Source organism: Lontra canadensis, unplaced genomic scaffold (assembly GCF_010015895.1).
Source record: "Lontra canadensis isolate GAN:19392208 unplaced genomic scaffold, GSC_riverotter_1.0 scaffold196, whole genome shotgun sequence".
Taxonomy (NCBI): domain Eukaryota; kingdom Metazoa; phylum Chordata; class Mammalia; order Carnivora; family Mustelidae; genus Lontra; species Lontra canadensis.
In genome coordinates, this window is record NW_022631190.1 from 144,707 (window position 1) to 161,888 (window position 17,182).

At 45.4% G+C, this 17,182-nt stretch overlaps 1 protein-coding gene across 1 annotated transcript in view; it reads right to left on the reverse strand.

The window, feature by feature from the left end:
- SLC7A14 (solute carrier family 7 member 14) overlaps nucleotides 1-17,182 on the reverse strand; it is a 108,899-nt gene that overhangs the window by 2,007 nt on the left and 89,710 nt on the right. Inside the window, exons 5-7 of the mRNA XM_032847936.1 lie at nucleotides 16,200-16,346; nucleotides 13,463-13,671; nucleotides 10,303-11,180 (exon numbers count right to left, since the gene is read on the reverse strand). Of these exons, the coding sequence (XP_032703827.1) occupies nucleotides 10,303-11,180; nucleotides 13,463-13,671; nucleotides 16,200-16,346 (1,234 nt within the window). The remainder of the gene's footprint in view (nucleotides 1-10,302; nucleotides 11,181-13,462; nucleotides 13,672-16,199; nucleotides 16,347-17,182) is intronic.

Below are 17,182 nucleotides of genomic sequence, written 5' to 3' on the forward strand. Positions count from 1 at the left end.
CCTAGAGATTCTAATTTAATGGGTCTGCAGTGTGATCAAAGCATAGGTATGGTTATTTTTTTTTCTCTTCATTATATCTTTTATTTTTTAAATTAACATATAATATATTATTTGCCCCAGGGGTACAGGTCTGTGAATCATCAGTCTTACACAGTTCACAGCACTCACAATAGCACATACCCTCCCCAATGTCCATCATCCAGCCACCCTATCCCTACCCCCCGACTCCCCAGCAGCCCTCGGTTTGTTTCCTGGGATTAGGAGTCTCTTATGGTTTGTCTCCCTCCTGATCCCATCTTGTTTCATTTTTTCCCTCCCTAACCCCCATGACCCTCCCCCCTCAAATTCCTCATATCAGAGAGATCATATCAGAGAGACATAATTGCCTTTCTCTGATGGACTTATTTTGCTTAGCATGGGTATGTTTTAAAGTTTCACAGGTGAGTCCAATGGGCAGCCAAGACTGGGACTCCTTCAGACCAGGAGCATAAAGCTCCTGAGACCTGTATTCTGTTGCCTACACTGGCCAATTAGGGCTTGGCCACTGGATGCCACTCAGTTACACAACTCCCTTCCAACCCCCAGAATCCCTCTTCTGAGTGGCACCCATTCCTTTGACTTTGCTAACCCTGCAGGCATCTGCACAGCTGTTTGCTCAGAACCACAAGGTCACGTTCTGTTCTGTTTTCCTCTTTGGTGCCTGAGAAATCCTGCTCCTTTTGAATTTGAAGTGGGTCTTTTTCAACTTGGATTTCTCCCTCTCTGTTTCAAATGACTTTCTCCTTAACCCCTGCCCCATCCCCCAGTGAAATCAACTTTCCAGAAGCCAAAGAAAGCAGAGATTTATAGTCCTAATTGGTAATAAATCCTAGAGTTAATCATTTGCAGATGTAGCTACTCTCAAATAGCGACTTCATTTTTCTGAACATGGATCTTTACTCTTTCTTGTGTGTGTGGGGGGGCTGGGGGGCGAGTAGCCATGGGTGATAGTTATTACCCTTGTGTAGGACAAGGCATCAAGTTAAGGTCCCTTCTAAAAGGGATAGTATGTTCCTGGTTGGAGAATGTCTCTGTTGGAAGCATGTCTGAGACCTGAGAATAAATTTCAGGAGACCAGGTGGGATCAACAGGCACACAGCTCTTTTTGCCCATTTTTGCTGTTTTGCTATCTTTTCCCTTAGGCAATGAGGCAGGGGTTGAATCCTGCCTCCGATTCCTGCTTTGTCTCTATTATATCAATTCTTTCCATCTGATCCCCTTCTCAGACCCTATTTATAAGTGAGTTATTTCCCTACTGAACTTAATACCCTTTCTTTTCTTTCGCCTTTGCCTCTCAGCTCTCTGCTCTGCCATCACACAGGTCGTCATTCCACATGGTCTGACATCTATTCTGACAGATCTTCCCCTGCCCCACCAGGTGTGGTGGTGTCAGGTAGACTGATTTATGGAAATTCTCTAAGAGCCTCATAGAATCCTAGATATTTAGAGCTGGAAAGAATCTCTAGATCTGTTTCAGTACCTTCATTTTACAAAAAAAGAAGCAGGCTGAGGGCCGAAACAGCATTCGCATGGAGAGAGAGAAGAGTCTTGTAAGCCCAGTCCTTCACACCTGCGCTCCGCAGGCCGGCTTACCGACTATGCTTATCACAGTATGCACTGAGTAAGGGGTTATGGCTACATTCGTTCTTTGTTCTTTGGGAATGATGGCGTCCGGAGGAACATGTGTGCTCCTGAATGCACTGACTATGATTACTTTGAAAAAGCAACCCATGGAAATCTGTCGTGTAAGTATTTATGGGCCTTTTAATGTTTGCTCTGAGCCTCCTATAATTTCAAAAGTGTTATTTTGTCTTTAAAAATATATTTCAGGGCACCCGGGGGGCGCAGTTGGCTGAGCGTCTGACTCTTTGGTTTCCGCTCAGGTCACGATCTCAGGGTCGGGGGATGGAGCCCGGCGTTGGGCTCCGTGCTCAGTGGGGAGCCTGCCTAAGGCTCTCTCTCCCTCTGCCTCTCTCCACCATGCTCTCTTTCTCTCGATCTCAAATAAATAAATTAAAAAAAAATATATATATATATTTCAAACACGAATGCTCTGAACCAAGAAGTGACTGTGTGCACGCAGCCTGGTGGAAGCCACGCAGCCAACTGTCAGCCTGGGCAAAGGACTGGCATTCTGCCTGACGCTTCTTGTTGGCCCTTGAGTAAGTTCAAGGAAAGTGGTGTAAGGCACCAAGGATTGGAGAAAAGGAAAAATGGAGGGGCACAAAGCAGCAGAGGGGATCAAATGAAGTGAGGGAGGGAGAGGGTGGAAGGGAGGTAAAGAGAGTGAGGAGACAAGCATGGACGACCATCTGTCACACATAAACAAAGGCTTTGTGTCGGAGGAGTAAACAGAGCTGCTAAAAGCCTCCTGTGTAGCAGCAGGGTGTTTTGTTTCTGCTCCTTTTTTTTTTTTTTTCTTTCTTCAGTTGGCTTAGAAAACTAAGCATGAGGTAGTTTCTGAAAAATCTGTGGGGATTCTGGGAATTCTGAATCATCTAAACCGAACTTCACACAACACTTCTGGGTGCTGAGGTCCTCAGGATGCGCGATTTATGTTGTATCTTTCTCCCAAGGAGTTCAAAACATTATATATGTTATCTTGTTTAGATTCCTTGCAGCTTGTTTGGGAATGTGCGTGTGAGTGTGAGTGTGAGAGTGTGTGAGTGTGTGTGGGGGGGCAGGGAGTGGGGAGGTTAGGATTACATACGTCTCAGAGACAGGAAACGGGGGCATAGGACAAAATAAGATTTTCCACAGCAACATGGATGGTGTTGGGACTGTGAGTTCTTAGGGGTTCCCCGGGTCCCCATCCAGGGTGTATCTCACCTACCAGGGGTGGCCACGCGGGATAGACTGATTGAAAACAATTTTGCTTGGCTTTTTAGTTTGAAGAATTCCAAACGTGTACCAAAGTGGAGAGAGTAGTATAAAGAAGCTCAAATACTCATCACTTGCTTCCTCCTGACACCCACCCCACTGAGTCCTTGTTTTTAGATCATTTGGAAACAAATCCTTTCCATCCTATGCTCCATCTGTAAATAATTAAGTATGTATCTTTAAAATAGACTTAAAAACTTAGTATCATTATCACATCTAAACACTGATAATAATTCCTTAATATCTTCTGATATCCAGAATTATTGAAATTTCCATGAATTATTAAGCACGTGGGGAAAAATTCTTCACTTTATGAGACTATAGATTCACTCCAATGATGCTATTACTGCTTCATATAGTTTTTGGGCACTGTCATTTGTCACTGGGACGGGCATCATGTTCTTTCATAAACCCTTACAGATGGCAAAGTTTTACTTTTCAGAGAGGATTTGCTTTCCGCATAAGCAGAAGTCATTTGGAATCAAGCCCCAAGAATGAGAAGGCTAACTGATATTTGCATATTTAATCCTGCTGTTCCTTAAAAACTCAGCTCTATTGCTTTGTAGTTATACATCTTCTAGCTCTAACACATGAAATGCACGTGTGGTGTTAAAAATCAGAAGGGAATTAGCTTTTGTGTTGCAGGGGGTCTTGGAGACCCTCCAGCTAGGCTGGAGTTATTTTTTTGAGTTGTTGAGTTAGGGAGAGCAGAGACGTAGGGCACCCACTAGGTAGCAGTAGGCACAGAAGGGTTTCAGTATTTGAAAAACAGACATGGTTGTTCTCCAGGCAAATGGGCCGAATGCCAGGCCTGCTCCTAGGTAATGGCAATGAGTCTAGTGAAAGGCTGTTTGCAGTGAAGGGAAATATCTGAAAGGAGGCCTTGGGTTTTCTTCCAGACAGATATTCCCTGATGGAGAATGTGCCCAAGAGAGACTCAGGCTAGACAAGATGAAGAAACATGACTTTGGCAATTTAATGGGCTTTCTTTATGTGGTAGAACACTCTGTGATCGTAAAACCCTTTGTAAAAAAGTCCTCTCTCATCGATCATCCCAGAGAGGTTAAGACCTGTTTAATAAATCAGTGACTGAAATGGTGCTGGAACTTCCATCTCCTGAGTCTAAACTGATGGCCCTTCCCAACCCCAGGCACCTCCAGGAAGGGTTAGAAATGCCAGGTTTGCTTTCAGAAGCTGGGATCCCTGAGCATCGGGGGCAACACACCCATTTACTCTGCTTGTGTGGATCCACCTGGGCAAATTAAGTAAATGACCCCAAATCTAAAAGTGAGAGGGTTGGGAGGAGGGGGGAGGTATCTCTGGATCATATGGGGGAACACCTTGAACAAAAGCTCAGCTCTGCACAGAGCCCGGGGACCTGGAGATAGATGGTAACAGCAGATTTCTAACCCCACTGGCCCGAACTCTGGCTGAGGAGCAGCTGCCTGATCTCCAGAGTCCCCTGGGAGCTTCCTGTCCTCTGTAGGCAGTCACAGGCTCGGCGGCCAGAGCAGTAGGGCCACCTGACCTCGGGCTGGGTGGAGCAGCCTCTTCCTGGGGCTCACTTTCCAGCAGGAAGCCCTGCCCGCTGCAGATAACTGAAGGCACTTTGTTATGCGCAGAGCGTTTTTTATTTTTACTACCCTGGGATCAGCTTTCCAAAACAGACATTTGCCAGTGCGGAAAGGAAGACGGGATGGTAATGAGAAGGTGTCCTCCCCACCCGCTGCAATCCCTACCAACTCCCACTTTGCTGGTTAGTTTTTAAAATACCGCCACAAGCCCTGTTGATTAGAATAACAATAAGGTTTGTTTAGTTTGGTGTGGCCAGGAGGAGCCAGCTCGGATTGAAGGGGGGTTTGGGGGGCGTTGGAGATTCTCTCCCTGGCTCTGCCACAGATCAAATATAAAGTCACATGACTTTATGCCTCAGTCTCCCATCCACGAAATGGAACTGGGGACCCTTTTTTTTTATTTGAGGGGCTAGAATGGCCAGGAGACAGAATACAAGCTTGTAAAGGAATATTTTAAAAACCCAGTAATCCAAGCCAGCAATTCCACTTCTAACTCCACAGAAACCCCACGTGTCCACCAAACACCACGTACAAGAATGTTCACAGCAGCTTCATTTGTAAGAGCCCCAGACTGGAAGCCAGCTAAATGTCCATGAGCATGAGAACGGTGTATTATTCTCACCGGGGAAGGCTTGCCCAGGCAAGGAGAAGGAACAACTTAAGCACAAGCAACAGTGTGGATGAATCTTATAAATGTGATGTTGAGGGAAAGATGCCCAGGGCTCACTGTGTCATGGCTCTGTGTCCCAGGCACGCTGCACACACCTGCTCCAGGACCTTTGTCTCTGCCAAGGTCCCCTCTCCTTCATTCCTTTGTCTCAAAGAAGAGCCACCCCTGCAACTGCCGCTGGGCGTAGAGCCATGGGATCCCCAGGCCCTCTCTTCCATGCACAGCCCCGTCCAGCACACAGCCTGGACTGTAGCGGGATCCCCTCCACACTCCCAGTTGCACTGGCTATGTTACCATCCTCATCCTGGCCTTCATGATTTTTTTTTCCCCCTTTGAGCATCATTTATTTGGTGAAATTGCCAATTGTTTTCTCCTCTGCCTACAGGGAGAGTTTCAAGCTTATTTATGGGACACATTCTCAGGAGTTGATTTGTCTTGATGCCTTCTGCCCCCAGTACACAACCCCCTTCCTTCCTCCTCTTCCCTTCATGACAACGGCTGCTTTGAGTCCATTTCCAAAAGGATTTTCAAATGATAGCAAAGGTAAAGACCATAGGTGTGTCTTCTCTTTGGAAATTATGTCTTAGTACAAGATTTATGAGGTTCATTGTCAAATCACTGTCTGTTCTCTAAATCTATAGACAAGAATTTGCTTTCTCAGAGGGGCTGAAAAAATGCAGGCAAGAACTTGGCAGCCCTTGGGTTGAGGGGCCCCCCCACCATGAGCTGGTCTACCAGATGGCTACTTTCTAACAAAGTCCCACAGGGAACCGAAGAGCTGGAAAGTGCCACTGAGTAGTGTCATCACTGGTCGCTGCTAGCTTCAGACTCCCTGAGACTCTGCCCAACCCCTTGAGGTGTTCTTTTACAAAACCACATCAGCTAAGAAGAAAGGAAAACTCAGGCTTCCCTGTGCTCATTTTGTTGGGATTATCAAACATTTGCTATGTGTGTTATTCCTCTTGTCTGAAGGAAAAGAAACAAGTGCTGAGTAATCTTGTTGGGACTTGTGCCTTATTTTACTCTATGAGTCGTGCTCATCTGAAGGTCAAAAGCTTAGCAAAACATTGTTAGAAAAATGTTGTAATTAAGATTCATTTAGAGAAGTCTGGTTTAAAAAAAAAAAATGTGCCCAAGAAGATTATCAAGTTATGACTCAGCTCAGCCATGTAAATCTTTTTAAAAAGTAGCTGCTGTTTCATAAGTAGTTCCATTTAAAAATATCTCTTCTGTTCTCCCCAGGAAAGTTATACTATGAATAGAGAAATTAGGAAAAAAATCTGACATTTTGGAGACTCAGAAATTTAGAGGTAGAATCTTTGTTCTATGAGAGCACTGAAAATTTTATAAGCCAATATGGGGTTGTGGGATAGATATATTTTATATGGGCAAAAATTTGTTTTTGGAAAACAGGGAGTTTTTGTAATTAAATTATCTACCCTGCTTACTAATTATCTTCTTATTTTTCTCTCTGGGTCAGTGGTTCTCACATTTGAGCATCCATCAGAATACTCTGTAGGGTTTGTTAAAACCTAAATTGCTCTCAGAGATTCTGACTTGGTAGGTCTGGGGTGGAGTTCAAAATCTCATTTCTAACTAGTTCCCAAGTAATACTGATGCTGTTGGTCGGGGACCCAACTCTGAGAAGCACTGTTCTAGATAATTTTAAACCTGACTGCTCATGATTACCTGGGGAGCCTTAAAAAATGCCCAGTACTTGAGACAATCTCTGAGGGGGGGATTCTGGGCACAGAATATTTCAGCAGTCAGGCAATTCTGCTGTGTAGTTGAGATTGCAAATTTTTGTTTTAGGCAAAGCTTACTCATGTACCAGTCTTCAAAGACCATGATGCTAAGGAAATTGGTGGCTAGCAGCTGGGTGCTTGTTGAGCTGTGAGCTCCTGTGCCCTCTGGGCAGCCCCAGGCTGCAGGGTGACTTCCTCCCATGTTCGGGAGTAGTATCCGTTTCTGGAACAGGTTTGAAGTTTATGCTATCAGCAAGATTGCAAAAGGCTCTCTGGGAGTTTTCTTCTGCCTGATAACTGGGAGGGCAACCTGAGTCAGAACAGGTTCATGCTGTACTTTGGCATGTGATAGCTAGTCTGGAGGACAATGAATCATTTTAGATTTTAAAAAGAAGGGCAGGAGAGAAATAATCCGTATCACTTTCCCCAATATATTCTTTTAAAATTTTTAATTAATTAGTTAATTAATTATTATTTTTTTTTTTTAGGAGGGGAGAGGCAGGGAGGGGCAGAGGGAGTGGGAGAGAGAGACTCCCAAGCAGATTCCACACCCAGCATGGGGCCCTGTGCAGGGCTTGACCTCACAACCCTGAGGTCACAACCCTGAGACTAGCTGAAATCAAGTGTCGGATGCTTAACCAACTGAGCCACCCAGGCACCCCTTTTCTTATCTAAGCCTCAAAGAGCAACCAGATCAAGACTAGTGAATTATTTGCATTTTTACAGATGAGTAAACTGAAACACAGAGGAGCTAAGTGAACTTCCCAAGGTCACAAGACACAGAGGTGGCAGAGCTGTGATTTGAACCTGGGTGGTTTGATTCCAAAGGCAAGGATCCCCACCTCCTTACCACTTTTGCAAAATGCCTCTGGTGCTCCAGAAACCACAGATACAATGCAGAACTGGTAATGTAATTTGTGGGCCCCAGTGCAAAATGAAATCATAGAGCCTCTTGTGAAAAAGTTGTTAAGAAGAAAAAAATTTGGTAAGAATTCAAGGAAGCAGCAGCAGCAGCAGCAGAGCATTAGACCAAATGTGGGGCCCTGTGTGCAGAGGTTGTGCAACTGCGGAGTCAGCCCTGATGTTAGAGGTTAATCTGCAGGAACTACATATCAAACTTTCTGCTCCAATAAGGAGGATGCTCAGGGGCTCTGTGGTGGGGTGGTACCAGGTGCAGAGCTGAGCGTGGAGACATTGGGTTTTAGTAATAGCCGTGTGAAGAGCTTCCCATTATTCCTGTTGACCTTGAGCATGTTATTTAACTTTTTGGAAGTTTAGTTTTGTCATCTGTAAAACCTAGAGATGGAGAAGTGGGAAGGGATAGATGATGTTAGTGTTTCTCCAACTTCCATTATTTCTATACCACGTACTTAGTATAGTGGCTGTGGTCACGATCCCTGGACCCACACCACCTGACTGCTAATTTTGGCTTTACCAAATTCTAGCTATGTGACCTCAGTCAAATGTCTCAGCTTCCTCATCTGTAAAATGAAGGTCATTTTGAGGGTTACATACGTTAATGTAAGGAAAGTCCTTGCATAATGGCTGGTATGTGCTAAGGGCTATATTAAGTGTTAATTATTACTATGAATCATGGCACCTGTATTAGTACTGATGTTTTTTTCTTTAATTTGACTCATTTTAAATTTAAAAATAATTACCAGATTGATGTGAGCAAATATATTTTTTCTAGTATGTGTGAAAATGTATAATAACTATGTAATATTTTTAAAAACTCAAAAAAGTTCATTCCTAGACTCTCTAAAATCAGCCCAAATATTACCAATACACTGGTCACCACCCTGTGGGTAATATTGTACTAGATAGTGAAGGTCCCTTCCAGCTTTAACAATCTAGGAATGAATGCCTCTGTCTTCATGTCTATGCCTTCAGTCATTTGACAAATACATGAGTGAAACATTTCTCCCTTCTTCAGTCAAATCTTTCCATTGGTTAGCTACATGTTCCAACAGAAATATGTTTAAATGGAGAAGAGAAACTGTGAATAAATCATGTAAGTAGTTAAAACCCCGATGAGTTAGTGGGGTTCTCTCAAGAACTCCTCTGAAAGCCTAACAAAGGATGAGACCTAGAGTCGTGAAAAATTGGGCCAGGATGCTTACAAGAAGACACAGGCCGGTCTTCAGCAGTGAGGAATCTGCTGGAAGACCAAAGCCCTGTCCTCCGAGCACTGTTTCTCCCCTACTTCCCTCTATGTAAATCTTATCTTCCAGGCTTACAGTTTAAATTCCGCCTCCTCATGCTTCTTTCCAGCTATTCCATTTTTTTCTCATTGAAACAGTACTCAGAGAGGAGCATTTATTAAGCACATGCTGTGTTCCAGGCACAGAGGACAGCAGTGCTGAACACCCATCTTCCTGACTTCAAGGAGAGGATGAGGCTTCAGGGCTACCAATCTGTATAAGGAACTTCAAGAGGGTGACTGAGGAACTTTAAAGTTAGACTTCACTTAAACCTCCCTCTCAACTTATCATGAGCACCAATCCCCAGTCATCTCACGAACATCAGTGCTTGTTGGGTGTGAGAAACATGTGATAATGTAAATTGGCCACAAAGGGAGATTAAAAATCTTGGGAAAGCTGCAGGACTTTTCGAAGGCAATAAATGTGAATTTGGAGAGAGCATTTCTGATTTACACCCAAAGTTGTGGACGGTTGAGGAGCTGGCAGAGTTATATCAGTTACCAACAAGAGAAGAGAAAATCGGTAAGACCGATGGCATGATAGGTGCTTCCCAAGAGAATGACTAGAATATCTGAAGGGTGAAGAAAGAATCTTGGGAAAAAATGAAAAAGTCTTAGATATTTTATAAAAGTCAATATGAAGTGAGGATGTGAAATGGCATAATTTAGTCAGAAATATTATGCCCAAAAATCCACACTTAATTCATACTTTGCTTGTTAAAGAAATTAGGGCATGATTGGTATTTTAATTTAATTTTGTCAAATGTAAGAAAAATGTTTTTTTAAACTTTAGTTTCATAATTTTTAGTTTCCAAGGTAGAATTCCAGTTGGACATTTCTACTCTCACTTTTACTGTGCTATTTTTGTCCCTTTATTATATGGATTCATTTTAAGTGGACTTTTTATGGAATTAATTATCCATAAAAAGAATGTCCAGTAATGGTATTCAATGAGGTGATGGAAAGTGATGGATTGATCAGCATCATTCTTCAGAACCAAAGACCAAGACCCTAATAGGCAGAAAGGGCATAACTGGCTTTACTGACTCTAATGCATAAAGCAAGTGTCCATAGAACCAGCCAGATTTCTCTTGCAATGGAGAAACTTAGTCCAGCTAGGAGGTAATTTTGGGATAAGCCTGCTCAAGGCCTTGAGAGGGAACTCTAAAGGCTCCAAAGGAAGTTGCTTACCCACAAAGCACCAGACTGCAAACCGGATCCATGTGATGGTAGAGAGCTTTAGCATGAGATAAATGTTCACCAGCATGGCAAAGGCAGGCACGAAGGGGAGGCAGGGGGCCATATAGGGCAGCTTTTTGGGGTTCTCTGGCTGCTGCAGGATCACAAACACCAGGGCGCTGATCAGCAGCACCATCAGAACAACCAGAAGGATGGCCCACCAGCTCTGCTCTGAGATGTAGTCGGAACCAAAGATGATGAAGGAGCAGAAGATGAACATGAGGATGAAGAGCAGCAGCACGCAGATGGTCACCGTGTGCCCTGTAGCTGCCGTGGGCCGATCCATCTTGCCTGGAAGGCCCAGCCGGATCCTCATGGTGTAGTAACGGGGCCCAATCAGCTTCTTTAGTTTGATGAGATAAATGTTTTCGGATTCGTCAGCTTCTATGCCTGTGGTCATGTCCACAGTGCCATAGTTGGGGTGGTTCACACTGTAGGTTGACTTATCGGATTTGCCTATGAGCATCTCGTTGTCTCCCAGAGATGGTAGGTTCTTGGCCCCACATGTGTTGGTGGCTGGGCCAGAAAACTCTTCCCCTTCACTCACAGGAGAACAAACTTCCTTGTCACAGTCAGCCAGGATGCCTTCCTTCTTCTTTGTGTGCTCCTGGGACAAGAACTTGACAAAACCGTCAATGTCACTCTCTGGTTGGTATCGAAGGAGCAAGACGCAGACAGAAACCAAGGTGTAGGCAAGGAGTGTGCCAATGGACATCATCTCTATTAGGTCTCTCAGGCTGACTAATAGTGAGAGGAGAGCTGCCAGGAACCCCGACACAATGCAGGCCACCACTGGCGTCTCTGTGTAGGAGCTCACGTGAGCCAGGAACCTGGAGGGAGGGGCAAGCACAGGGTTAGCAGTGAGCTACAGAGGGTGACAGACTCTAACGTGGTTTAACTCCTCCTGGTCCTGCCCCTCCACTTTACTTCTGGATTCACTGGTTTCAATTCAGCTCCTATTCCTACTGTAGGATTTGGTTTTCGAAGTATAATTTAAAAAGAATTTACTTGAATGCCTTGTTTTTGAGGCAAACTTCTTTATTAAAGTTCCTACTTCATTGTGTGATGTGAAGGGTTGATTGAATTTAGGAAGTATGTCAGAAACCTGAATTGAAGTGCAAGCTTTCCTAGGAAGAAGTGATGGACGGAGAATTCACATACCTGCTTGGGGTTCCCTGTGTTACCCAGTGTGGTCAGTCCACGGATCAGCAACATCAGTATCACCTTGGAGCTTATTAGAAATGCATATTTTCAGGTTTCACCAGAGACCTACTACATCAGAATCTCTGGGCATGGAGCCTAACAAATTATACTTTAGAAAACTTCCAGAGGATTCTGATTTATGCCAAAACTTGAGAAGCACAGCTCTATAATGAAAGTGCAGGGTTTTAGCTGGCAAAACAGCACAATAATTCCAAACATGTGCTCATAGATGCAGGCTAAATCCAGCCAGTTACCAAATGGAGAAGACCAACAAAGGTGAATGAATGGCAGGTACTATTTTAGTAGTTCTTGTGGGTCTTAAGTTGGTTCCTGCTCTCCTCCTCACTCTCCTCCTAATCCTCCCTCCTCCCCTCTCTTCCATTTCTCCCTTCTTTTCTTTTTCCTTTTTCCTCTTCCTTCCTTCCTTCTTTCCTTCCTTCCTTCCTTCCCTCTGAGAGAAAGAGAGAGTGAGTGTGAATGAGGGTTCGGGCAAAGGGAGAGGGAGAGAGAGAATCTTAGCAGACTCCATGCCCAGCATGGCATGGGGCTTGATCCCACAACCCTGAGATCATGACCTGAACCAAAACTGAGAGTTGGTCACTTAACTGACTAAGCCTTCCAGGTTCCCTTCCCTTATTTTTGTGTTTTACACATGACTGTTGGCTGAGCTTGGGATCTTTCCTCTTAATTTTCTTTGAGAGCAGAAAAACCTTTTGGATGTGTGAAGTTGTCACATCTCCATGATAATCGGCCTCTTCTGGATCAGTCCAGCTCCCAAACATGGCAGCTCAGACCTTGTGATGACTTTGAGGGTATGCAGAGGAAATGAAGCAGAAGATGACAGCTGATGGCAGAAAGTCCCTGAGGAGATCCCTCCATACCCCTGAGAGCTCCTTGGTCTCTATGCTTTACTCCTTGCTTCGTGCACTTGAAGAATGCCTTCACTGCAAGCCCTCATATGGTGGGCACTGGGAACCAAGAAGTGGGGCACATTCCCTTTGCGTCCATGGGCAGATTGGCCACTTCACGGCTAATGTTGGTGTAGTTAAAAATCTGGTCTTTGGAGTCAGACTGTCATGAGTTTAAATCCTGGCCCCCCACTCAGTAACTGGGTGTTGGGGCAAGTTATTTTCACCTGAGTATACTCATCTACTATATTCATTTGCAAAACTAACTGAAATACTGTATACAAAGCACCTAGGATACACAAATATTCAATAAATGGTAGCCATCGTTGCTACTGATATTAGGCTCTGTTCAGATGGTCTTGTCCTTCCTGTGATGGTAGATTGGAATGTTTGTGGCTTCAGAGGGGCTGTGGAGAGATGGGCAGTACCAGGCCTCAATGTGAGGGCAGGCCTGAGATGTTCCTGGGATCCTTCCCTCTGGAAGCCACCCCAGTGTGACAGTTGGACACCCAGAATCTTCACAAAGCAACACACAATGCTGAACAGGAGGGGTGGGGCAGTTAAGGGAACATACTAGTTTGTGCTAGATTGAAGGACCCAGAGTCAAACTGAGGGACCCTTTCAGGGCTTATATTCCTTTCACTCAAACTCTTTGTTAGGGTATGTGACAAATTCCATAGTCTATGCTGCTTAACATTCACATCAAAATTATAGTCAGGCTGCGGCACCTGGGTGGCTCAGTGGGTTAAGCCTCTGCCTTCGGCTCAGGTCATGATCTCAGGGCCCTGGGTTTGAGCCCTGAGTTGAGATCTCTGCTCAGTGGGGAGGCTGCTTCCCCCCTCTCTCTGCCTGCCTCTCTGCCTACTTGTGATCTCTCTCTCTCTCTGCCAAATAAATAAATAAAATCTTTAAAAAAAATTATAGTCAGGCTGACAGTGAGTGACATTCTCCCTGGACAGGCATGGCAAAATAGAATACATTCCATGGAGCATAGCCCTTACCTGAAAAGGAGCCCATCACCAGCCATGGCATAAATGACCCTTGGCATTGGGAAGAGGGAGCCCAGCAAGCTGACTGTCAGTCCTGCAACTGACCCAATGGCCACTACGAATTTTGCAGCATAGAACCCATGGGCCACAAACATCTCCATGAGCGGGGATTCCGTGTCGATGGCACTGTATGGCACCATCAGAGTTAAGATCATGCTCACCTGTTAAAACAAGAGAAAACATGGCTGGAGGTAGAGAGGACGGTCAGCATGGATGGATGTCCCACAGGAGAGTAAAGAGACCTGGATGTTGGATTTGCCACTTCCTGGCATATGCCCTTAATTTAGACCAGTCACTTGGCTTCCAGAACTCTTGGTCTCAGTATTTTCTCCTCCCATTAGAATTTAGTGGTCTTGGTGAGATGATCCTCAGTATCTCTCTGGCCCTTTCATAACTGAGGAGTAAATGCAGGTACGTAAGCCCCACAACAGCAGAACTACATTGACAGTCCAATGAAGGGCAGATATCACCAGAAGGAAGGAATGGCAGCCAAAGGCACTGGAGCCAGGGCCTAGCAATGACCATGGGCACACTGCCCACATAGCCCAGACTCTCATTTATTTTATACTTTCAGGGTCCTATGCAGTCTTAGCTATATACTCCCTTTCACCCTGAACACCAGAGATAGAAACTCCAAAGATAAGTGATTGGAAATCCATAGCCAGTTAACAGATGTGACCCAGATAAGGGCTCATATTTCCATTTCTTCTCTGCAGCTCAGTGCCAGGAGCCAAGCAGACCAACAAACAAATTATGGCATTGAGATGGAACCCAGTTCTACTCTGGTTTTGTAAGGCTATTGTGGCTTTGCTTAGCCAGGAATCACTTGGCTCGCAGGACCTATCTTCCATTGTATGTGATAAATCTGCCATAACATCCCTTTCTCATGGCCCTGGGCCATGAAGCCACAGGTCATAAGGCCAGGCCTTCCCTGGCCTGCAGAGGCCAATATTGGCATCAAGAAGAGAGTTCAGAGCCTGAAAGGGAGAGGGCAGTGCATTTCTAGACCACTTCTTTGCATATTTCTCAGGAGCCAAAATCCTCCGGCAAAGCCACGGGCTGCTAGGGAGGACAGGAGGATGGACTACCACAGCCCCACAGTTTGGCTTTTCTGATGGTGGGATGACAGCCTGCTGACCAGCGCAACACCAAACAGCCCCTGAGTCATGGGTAAGGGCCATGTGTTGTAGAAGAGAATGTTTCCCAGCAACTTCACCACTTGCAACATCCTCTTCGGGGGTGGACTAGAGGAGAGTGGGACAGATCCCTACAACAACTTGCTTTGAGCCTGCTGCTCACGTTAGATCAGGATGGGCAAAAAGTTGATGGATGCATAGAAGTACTCTGCAGTCTATAAAGCGCTGTTCTAAGAAAGGAGTTGTGATTATTAACTTTATTGTGTGTGCCACAGGGGTTGACCCCAGGAGAAAGGGGAGGGATATGAGGGAGGAATAAGAGGGGAAAGGCAGAGCGGAGTGTCTCTGCTGCTCTTCCCACATCACTCCCTGAACACGCTGTCTGCAGGGATAACTAGGGTATGGATAAAATGAAGCCACTTGCCTGTGTGTGCATAGGGCTAGGTGATAATTGACCTACCCATAAAACAATTGTGAGGAGCAGGTGAATTCCTTATAAACCACATTGAAGGCTACTCTTGTGTTTTCCTTTGGTGTCCAGGACAATATTATTTTGCAGCTTGCCATCATGATCAAGCCAGTCACCGGTCTGGCTTCCTTAGTTGCTAAAGATGTTATTGTTTTGCTTTAGTATCTGGGAGAAAGGTACTTTTCCTATGCTATGCAGCTGGTGTAGCAGTGTTGATAGGACATGTCCCAGCTGCTGGCTCTTTCCTATTTCTGGTAACTGAAGTGAGTGGAACCCTCAGGGCCTGGGGCATTGGTGTAATGACATACCTATTGGCTTCTCAACTGGTTCTTTCCATTGCCAGGGGTTGGGTGGGGGGAATGTTCGTTGTGAGTGAACTATTTCTGTGATAGAAATTCTGAGATGGGAGCTGACAAATGACACATGAAGAGTGTGAAGATTGTCTCAGGGAAGTGACCCTGAGAAGACAAGGCTGAAGGCTTCCTTCTGAAGATTCCTTTTAGTTGGAAAACCTTAAAAAGAAGCTTGGACCAGTGTAAAAAGAGGGAGCAACAGCAAAAAGAAATTTCCTCTGAGATTTAAGGGGAAGAGTGTCTCTAGAGGATGATGTGTTCTCTCTCCCCACTCTGGGAGAGCCTTGCCTCTCGCTGCTGGGAAGTTCCCAGAAGACAGAAGAGCATTGAGGAGGGTGCACAGAGGTCCACAATGCCTCTGCTTGCACACCCACCCGTTACTGCCAGCCTATGATCTGAGCTCCTTGGACAGCAGCCCACTCCCTGTACACCATCCCTGGGCAGCAGCAGACACCCAGAGCCTGCGTGTGTGGGGAGGAATGGGGATGGAGACTCAGAGACCAAGGGTGAAGTGAGGGCTCAGGGCTGCTCCTGTGTCCCGTTTGCAGTCCTGATTTCCTTCTTGTCATGTGTGGATGGGGATAGAGCATGTGTGGACACATGCATACAGTTACCAAGATTGCACAAGGAAGGACCACTTCCTGACAGAAGGTAACCCAGTCCCAGAGCTCCATTTTAAAGTCAGATACAAAAAGGCCATCAGGATGGTCCTGAAAGGATATAGTACTTACAGAAACATATGCTGTCAGGCAGATGACCAGGGAGGCGGTGATAGCATAAGGGATGGACGTGTTTGGATTCTTGGCTTCCTCTCCAGTGGTGGCGATGATGTCAAAGCCGATGAAAGCATAGAAACACGTGGCTGCTCCTTGCAGCACCTGGTGGGATAATGGCATTTCTCGACTCAGAGCGTCAGGGCAGCACAAGGGCCTAACACACGGTACCAGCAACTGCCCAGTGTCTGGTGACATTACTGAGCAGCAGAGGGAGTAACACAGTGGAACTTGTGCTCAAAGCTTGAGTTCTGATCTCCTGTACTTTCTAGCTGTGCGACCCTGGGCAATTCCTTCATGCGTAAAATGGAGATAAGGAGAATTTTGGCCAAATGAAAACTGGGTTGTTCAACACATTCAGATCATTTTGGGAACTAAGTGGGGTTATAAGCAAATCAATAAGTTGGCTATGCCTATGTCTTGGGGAAACTCATGAAAGCTCTCTATGCCTCATTTTCATTCAGCGGTTCTGACCCACAACCAGGGGCTATGTGACGTCCCTTAGGGGATGTTTGGAAATATAAGGAGCTACTTGTGAGGGTCACAGAGACATGGGGCATGCACTTCCAGCATTTAGTGGACGGGGCTCAAATGCTAATGCACAAGAAGTTGTCCTGCCCAAATTACCATTAGTGCCCCTGATAGATCATCTCTGTGGTAACTTCTAGATCTGAAATGCTATAAAAGATGTTCAGATCTTCAGATATCCTATTGTCTTTCATGGGAACACTGGTAGAGACAGCTGGATTTTTTGCTCTTTTGGAGGCTTGAGTGACCTAGTTGGACTACAAGGCAGGAGAGCATGTGTGGTAAGAGGCCCTGTAGGCTGTGGAGGTGGTATCCAGTGACATCTGCTGGATGTCTGTCAGACAGGAGCCTGCCTGGCTCCAAGGGTGGTTGGGACTTGATAAGTCAAGATGTCAGTGAAAATCTTCCGTTAA